This window comes from Daktulosphaira vitifoliae, unplaced genomic scaffold (genome assembly GCF_025091365.1).
Source record: "Daktulosphaira vitifoliae isolate Bord-2020 unplaced genomic scaffold, ASM2509136v1 Scaffold_3, whole genome shotgun sequence".
Lineage (NCBI taxonomy): Eukaryota > Metazoa > Arthropoda > Insecta > Hemiptera > Phylloxeridae > Daktulosphaira > Daktulosphaira vitifoliae.
In genome coordinates this window covers 8,866,981-8,875,246 of record NW_026099574.1, presented here as the reverse complement: position 1 = coordinate 8,875,246, position 8,266 = coordinate 8,866,981, and the positions used below count along the sequence as shown (strand labels likewise).

The following is an 8,266-nucleotide window of genomic DNA, read 5'->3' as shown; positions in this document are numbered from 1 at the left end:
GTTATAGATACTTTAACTTAACAGACAGCCAAAATATAAATTACTTTTTTTTATTTTTTAATTTATTCTTCATAAAATAAACTTCATTAAAAAAATTTTAAATTACGTTATTCATAATCTAATTTTGATTCTGATAGAAAATAATGACGAATATGCAAAAATAATAATTTTAGTAAAAATATATCGTAAATAGAGCAACCAGTGACGGCATATTAAATCAATTCAATATGAATCAAATAAATAAAATGCAACAATGCATGAAATTAAGAAAAAAGTTTATCTGGAAATATTAAATCTTAGCAAATATACATTTGATTAACTGATGGTAGATATTAATCATTTTAAATTGTACAAATAGGCAGTTAGAATTTTATTTTAATAAAATGAACGCACGTTTTTAATATTTAACAAGTTTAAAATAAGATGGAAAAACTAGATTCTACGAAATACTCATTATTTAAATAATTTATGATTGTTTATATAATATTATATATACCTTGTGATATTTTTTAACTTAACAAGAAAAATACAATAAATTATTTAAACTAAATTTTTTAATTTTTAGCCCAGTGTTACTGCTAAATTTTACTTGTTTCAATAGTAATTATTTTAATAATACATAATGATTATTATTAAGTATTTAACTCTAAACATTATTATAGTAATCTTATGCAAAATTCAACAATCAAATTTTTTTGTAAAAAGTGATGAAATTTTGAAAAAAGCTTTGAAACTAGACACTGGTTTTACATATCCCGATTACTCTAAACTTCGTAAATTGAAACGTTATATTATTGAAAAACAGATATTAGAAGTAGAAGATAATTTACAATATCCTAGTTGCGTAAAAACTTATGTCATGTATATTGACCTTTATTGTGCCAATCTTTTTAACCTAAGGCATTATATGATTTTAAGTAAATATTTCATTGAAAATAATTTACCAAACGATATTTACCTGAGTGAATCGATAACAAATCGTATGATTATTTCGGCAATTAATACTGTTTGCAATACCCCCGTAACTTTCTGGGCAATGCATATGGTTAATTACTACGCTAAAAAGTATCGAGAGGATGATATTCAATATATAAAAAAATGTTATGAATTGGTATGGAAAAGTATAAACGACGATATTTCAATGTGTCAAAAAAAAAATAAGTATAATATTGTCACAAATCCAGAAGATCCTTTAGAGAAGTATTCTATGCTGCGAAATTATATTGTTGAAATGAATAAAAGAACAGAATTCAACAATGATATATTAGATATAAAAGAAGAAGAAAATTTTGCTTCCCTCGAATATCTTTACTTTTGTAATATTATTGAAAATAAAAACGTTTTAAAAACTGCAATTGTGAAATTCGGCGAACAAACGGAGGAAAATTTTGAAAAAATATATGAAGATATTTTTAAAGAATACTTGGAGATAAAGAATAATGACAGTAGTNAAGATATTTTTAAAGAATACTTGGAGATAAAGAATAATGACAGTAGTATCGAATTATGGATTATGAATATTAAAAATTACCAAACAAAATTATTAAATATTTTTAAAACCATTCTTTTACATTTGATGAAAAAGCAAGCAATGTATGGTGATTTGTTGCTGAAAGCGAACAATCTAATTACTATCGTAAAGTGTCATAATGAAATGGGTGAATTACTTTCCAAATTATATGTACATGAGCTTTTTGGTGACATAAAAGAGGATTTTTCAACTATAGTAAACTCTTTCAAAGGTCTTCCTTCAAACTGCAACATAATACGTGATGCGCACCTAGTAATGATTTTAAATATTCAAGGCATAATTGATAATATTAAACCGAATCATTTTAAATTGTTCGATAAAAACATATCTGACCCAGAATATTTATCAAATCAAATGAATTTAGTCCAGAATCTTATTTCAGACATTGGAATAAGCAAAAAAAATTTCGATGACAAGATAACACCTTTTAAAAAAATTATTGACGATGGATTGAGTTATAATTATTCTATCATATATATGTATATATATTACTTGAATAATACTTTTAAAGGATGTAAGTTAAAATATATTTGGTCATTTATTAAATTTTCAAAGTTAACTCATATTATTGATTTATCTAATGCGAGATTAAATATAATTAACGGATTGTTTCGCTCATAATCTTCTTCTTCTTCCTCACCTTAATCTCCCACATCCTCTACGCTCATATCAGCCGTCTTCATATCGCATCCAATATCATTCCTCCATCTCTTTTTTGGTATTCCTCTACCTCTTCTTCCTTCAACATTAATTTCCATAACTGTACTCACAGCTTCTGATTCCTCTATCCTCATAACATGACCAAACCATCTAAGTCTATTTTCTATCTTATCCATGATTGACGCTACACCTATACTCCCTCTTACATGCTCATTACTTATCCTATGTTCTCTAGTCACTCCACTCATTCAACCTAAGTATTCTCATCTCAGCTATACTCATTTTTTGCTCTACTTTCTTATCAAACACCCAACACTCTGAATCATACATCATAGCTGGTCTCACTACAGTCTTTAGAATTTATCTTTTAGCCTTATTGGAATTATTTTATCACGTAAGACACTAAACGCTTCTCTCCACTTTAACCACCCGTACTTAATCCTGTGTCTTACATCCTCGTCAATACCACCGCTCTTTTGCACAACTGATCCTAAATACTTGAAACTTTCCACCTCTCCAATCACGTCCTCGCCTATTGTCATTGGGCTCCTTATTTTAACTATAAGCATTCTCATCTCTACTACGCTCATTCTCTGATCTATATTCTTGTCAACCGTTCAACACTCTTAACAATACATTATAGCAAGTCTCATTACAGATACCACCGTTTTTTTGCACAACTGATCCTAATTACTTAAAACGTTCCACCTCTTCTATCACGTCCTTGCTTATTGTTACTGATATCCCCATTTAACTTACCTCGTGTTCACCACTATCAAAATCGTACTCTATATACTCTGTCTTACTCATACTTATTCTTAAACCCTTTTCTTCAAGAGCTGATTTCCATACCTCTAGCCTTTGATTAATTTCCTCCCTATTTTCTCCTATTAACACTATATCGTCAGCAAAGAACATAGTAATGCACTACGGCACCTTTTCTTGTATATTTCTAGTAATTTCATCCATAAATATAGAAAATGAGTAAGAACTTAAAGCAGAACACTTATGCACTCCTACTCTTACCCTAAAACCTTCTATTACTCCTCCCACACTTTTTACCCTAGTACTAGTGCCATCATACATATCCTCAATTATATTAATGTACCTTTTTGAGAATCCTTTTCTCATTAATGCCAACTTTAAAACCTCTCTGGTACTCTATCATACGCTTTCTCCAAATCTATAAATACCATACAGAGCTTTTTCTTTTTTTCCTTAAACTTTTTACTCCACCCACTCTTTTCTCCTTTTGCTCTTCTGCCATATTTTGAATTGCTTTTTCTTACTTTCTATGATTTTTTGAACGTCCTTATCTCACTACCAGGTTTCCTTGTTTCTTGGCATTCTACTCCTACTCCCACTAACAATCTCATTTGCAGTATTCTTTAAACAACTAGCAAATCTATCCCACACATCATTTATGTCTCTTTCGACATTCTTGACTGTCCTCTCTTTTACCGTCTTGAAAAACTCTTTTTCATTTTCCCCTTTCAATTTCCACCAACGAATTTTCGATTATTCTCCCGTGTTCCTTCTGTTTTTGTATATTCTTTTCCCGGTACACCAAAACTCCATTACCATCAGTCTATGCTGTGTAGTCACACTCTCGCCTGGTATAACTTTACAATCCTTTACTCGCTTTACGCTCTCTCTCTTCCACATAAAATAACCAAACTGTGATCTATTCCTCCTACTCTTATAGGTTATATAATGTTTTTCCCTCTTTCTAAAATAAGTATTAACCATAGAAAGATCATACGATACTGCGAAATCCAGGATTTTTTCTCCAGCCTCATTCTTCCCACTAAAACCATACCCTCCATGTACTCTTTCATATCATCTCCTCTCATTACCTACATGTCCATTCATATCTCCACCTATCACCGCATCCTCTTTGCCAGGTACCCCTTGCATCACCTCATCCATTTCTCTCCAAAATACTTCCTTGTCTATTTCATCACGTTCCACTTGTGGTGCATAGGCACTTATTACATTCAGCACTTTTTCCTCGAATATCAATTTCAGAACCATAATTCTGTCACTTTTCCTAGCTACTTATACTACTTTACTTTTCATTTCCTCATCCATTATTAGCTCTTTATACAGGGAAGATTGTTTCATTTTTAATGATTATTAATATTTAGATCAGAACAACTTCGACTCAAAGTTATATCTGAAGGTGTATCCTCTAAATATTTTCAGTGTATTATAAAAATGTTTAATGATTTTATACATTAGTCATAGAATATTGTTTTCAAATTGATATTTAAAAATTACCGTTATATATGTTTGTATTATATTTCAATATATTATTTTAATTATGAATACTTACAATACTTATAAAATAAACAATTAATAAAAGAAAAAATAACGCGTGAGGCTATTTGTCTAAAGGTGGAAGTTTTACAGCTGAATCTGATTTCTACTATGGTATTTTTATAATAGCTTCAACATATTAATAATAGCTTGTTATCGATAGATGAGTATTATCGCTGCTAAACAGAGAAAATTAAAAAATATGTTTATTAATGATGTAATCTGTTTATAAACAATATAATGAATAAACACCAATTCGTGATTTGTTAAATCTCTTTGTTAAAATAATTTAAAATGATAATTTTGGGTGTTGGAAATAAATTTGTAAAAGGCGCTTGCAATATATTTATATTGATTTGGTTATACCACCATCGCTATTGTTTTCACCACCGGATACTAGAAGGTAAAAAACAAAAAAGAGTAACATGAAAAATGAGGAGAAATAACGATTTCAGTTTTCCTAAAATCAATTACATCATTACTGTCATAAAAGCCTCTTATACTACACTATATTACTCATACAATATTAACACACATGTGTGCATGTTAATTTTAGTTGTGGTTAAAAATTTACATTTAATGTGTTTTATGTATTTTTGAACATCAAAAATTTAGGTATTAGTGTGATTAGGAAAATTGTTCGAATTTCTCATTTAAATATTTTAAAAGTAATACTTAATATTTAAATTAATACGATAAAGATGACAAAAATGACAATTTTTCAGAAATAACAGATTAGATATAAAAGTAGTTTGTGTTCAAATTTCAGATTTTATATCCATTCACAGATGCCAGGAAAAATCGTAGAATCTTAAACTCGACATCTTACCCTGCCTTATATTACATTATACTACTCAAAATATTTTGTTTCAAATACAGGTATATAAAAAATAAATTTTCTAAGAGATAAAAACACTGAATTGCAATTTTGAGTCAAAATTATTAGGTATAAATGGTTGCCTCAATCTAAAAATTATGAAAAAATAGGTTAATTGCGCTGTGACGTCATCAGTAGTCATCTCTTAGTAAGTATTGTGCTTTTTAGAAATCTTTAAGTAATCTCAATCATGTAAACTATTTATGTAAAAAAAATATGTAAGAGTAGAAAAATAAATGAAACATACTTTTTAATAACATCGATAAATTATTTAATATTTTTTTCGAAAATATTATGACACGGCCCGCGTCGCTTCGTTATACACGATGCCCCGCGACTCGTTCCACCTTTATCAGCCGTCGCTCTACTATGAGTATTTGACTGACCAACACTGCGTATCATACGCTACGGTCAAAGTCCAGCAAGTGCCACACGGCCTACGACGCCCCGCCACAAATGATACGTTGAGTCTTCTCCCCGTTGTGAAAGTGACAACGTAGACGAACCGATCCGCATCCGCGCATCGTCACCATTAACGCTGCTAACCTTTTGCCGTCTAAGGATAGCGCCGGACATCTCGTCGTCGACGCTAGCGAAAGTGCCGCGATATTATGCGAATATTATTATTACTGTGTTCATCTTTTCGGTTTGTTTTATTTTTTGTTAAAATAACCTGTTGTTACTCATTAATAAACGGCCCACGGGTCTCTACCCTCAAAACCAGTGTCGACCACATTTTTGCGATGTTAGTCGTGTCAATTATTAATTATAAATAATATTTATCATAATTTATTTAAATATTACTATTAGTTTAAATGTAGATTAATCATCAACAACATATTATTTACTCAAAAAAATGAAATACTAAAAAAATTGTCTTGCAAAACAGAGTCATGAATTATGAGTTTTTAACTGCAATGCTATAATTATTTCATATATATATAACTATTATTTATAATAATTATAATACATAACATAATAATAACTCTACTTTGTAGTTGAAACTTGTCATATCAAAACTAATTCGACGATATATATTTAAAAAAAATTAGAAATTAATGATTTAAATTATTTGAATTAGGATATAACTATTAAGAATATAGTTCTAAATAATTTCAATTGTACCATCTATTTAAACACCAATAGATACAAAGAAATAATTAATATTTCTATTGAAATGATTTATTACGATATAAATACAGAAAATTTAGTAAGTGATTTTAACAAAATTTTGGGCTATTTCCATAAATTTACTGTTAATAGTAATTATACAAATTTCTGACTATATATCTATCAATTTAACAAAATTATTTTTTAAATCATAATAAAAATTTGTAATTAATGATATCAATTTAAACTTGCAAGTTTAACTATTAAAAAAATTAAAATTTCAACATTATAAATTTATAAACTTTCATAAAAATCATCTTTAAAGAACCAAAAAAATAGGTTAAACATGACATTTTGAATCAAAATATGCATGAATTATTTCAACATATTAAAAATAAAAATCAATTTTTAAATATAAATACTCGTTTTTATAAATTAGTAATAAAATGTCAAAAAAAGAGGCAATGGGAAAAATATAATATCAGTTATTCAATCTAAATGAGACAAAAATCAAGTAAGGACGAGATTGAACCTCCTATCCTAAGCGTGAAAGACTGAAGAATAGCCGACCGACAACCGTACATCAAAAATGAAGTATGATAAAAAAGACAATTTAAGCTAGTTTGAAATTTTAAAGTCATATCTCTTAACTTAGTAGGCAAAATATTAAAAATAAGTTTAAATTTATGTATAATTTAAATTAGTTTCACGTAATTTTTATAAAAAATCGGTGGACTTATCACTATGAAAACCTTTGTAAGGTATTTTAATATAAAAAAACCCAGCACAGGGGGGTCGCGGCACAGTGGTGACGTGGCATAGTTGGATCAAGTATAATGATATCTGATAGTGATTAAAATCACTATCAAAAATAAACGCTTCGATGCAAATCTTTAGATAGTGTTTAATTTTAAAAAAATTGGTGTTTTATTCCAAAAGCTACTTGATCTGCTGGTTCCTTATTAATATCTCGATTAAGATAAAGTATGTCGAATGAAAAAGGGTTTATTAAAAAATATTATTTCTCATAAAAAAATTGTGTGGATCCATAAACTTTTCAATAAGTTATAGCATTATAAAGTTAAATNAAGAAGTATATATAAAGTATTTATCATTAAAGAATAAAGTTGATTCATGCATTTTTTAAAAAGTTATAGCAACATAATGTTAAAAAATAAAAATATTAAAAAAAATTATTTTACCAAAATCGTATTTTTTTATTAACTTTGATGTCAACTTTCACCATGAAGACAAGTCCAGAGGTCAATTTTTTTTTTTTCAAATTAAAGTATATTACATTAGCTTTAATTTAAGATATATATAAAAGTGTCAGACCTTCCGGAACACTTTCAAAAGTTAAGTTGAAAAAGTTCTACTTTTTATATGCATTTTTTATATTTGAAACTTCCCTGTGGGCAGGTTAAGTGTCAGATTTACAAAAAAAATATACCAAATGATAAGTAAAGACATCAAGCATCTATATAAAAAAAAATTATATTGATATGTTCATTTTTGAAAAAGTTAGAGCATTATTAAGTTAAAAATATAAAAAAAAATTATTTTACAAAAATCGTAATTTTTTATTAACTTTGATGTCAACTTTCACCACGAAGACAAGTCCAGAGGTCAAATTTTTTTTTTTCAAATTAAAGTATATTACATTAGCTTTAATTTAAGATATATATAAAAGTGTCAGACCTTCCGGAACATTTTCAAAAGTTAAGTTGAAAAAGTTAATTTTTTGTGAAAAAGTTGTCTTATTAAATCCC

The 8,266-nt window shown here is 28.0% G+C and overlaps 1 protein-coding gene across 1 annotated transcript in view; it reads left to right on the top strand.

Moving 5' to 3' along the window:
- Positions 1-1,455: 1,455 nt before the first annotated feature.
- Positions 1,456-8,266, top strand: part of LOC126902536 (uncharacterized) — an 8,542-nt gene continuing 1,731 nt past the window's right edge. The window contains exon 1 of the mRNA XM_050679917.1: positions 1,456-2,045. Coding sequence (XP_050535874.1) covers positions 1,514-2,045 — 532 coding nt within the window. The 5' untranslated portion in view covers positions 1,456-1,513. The remainder of the gene's footprint in view (positions 2,046-8,266) is intronic.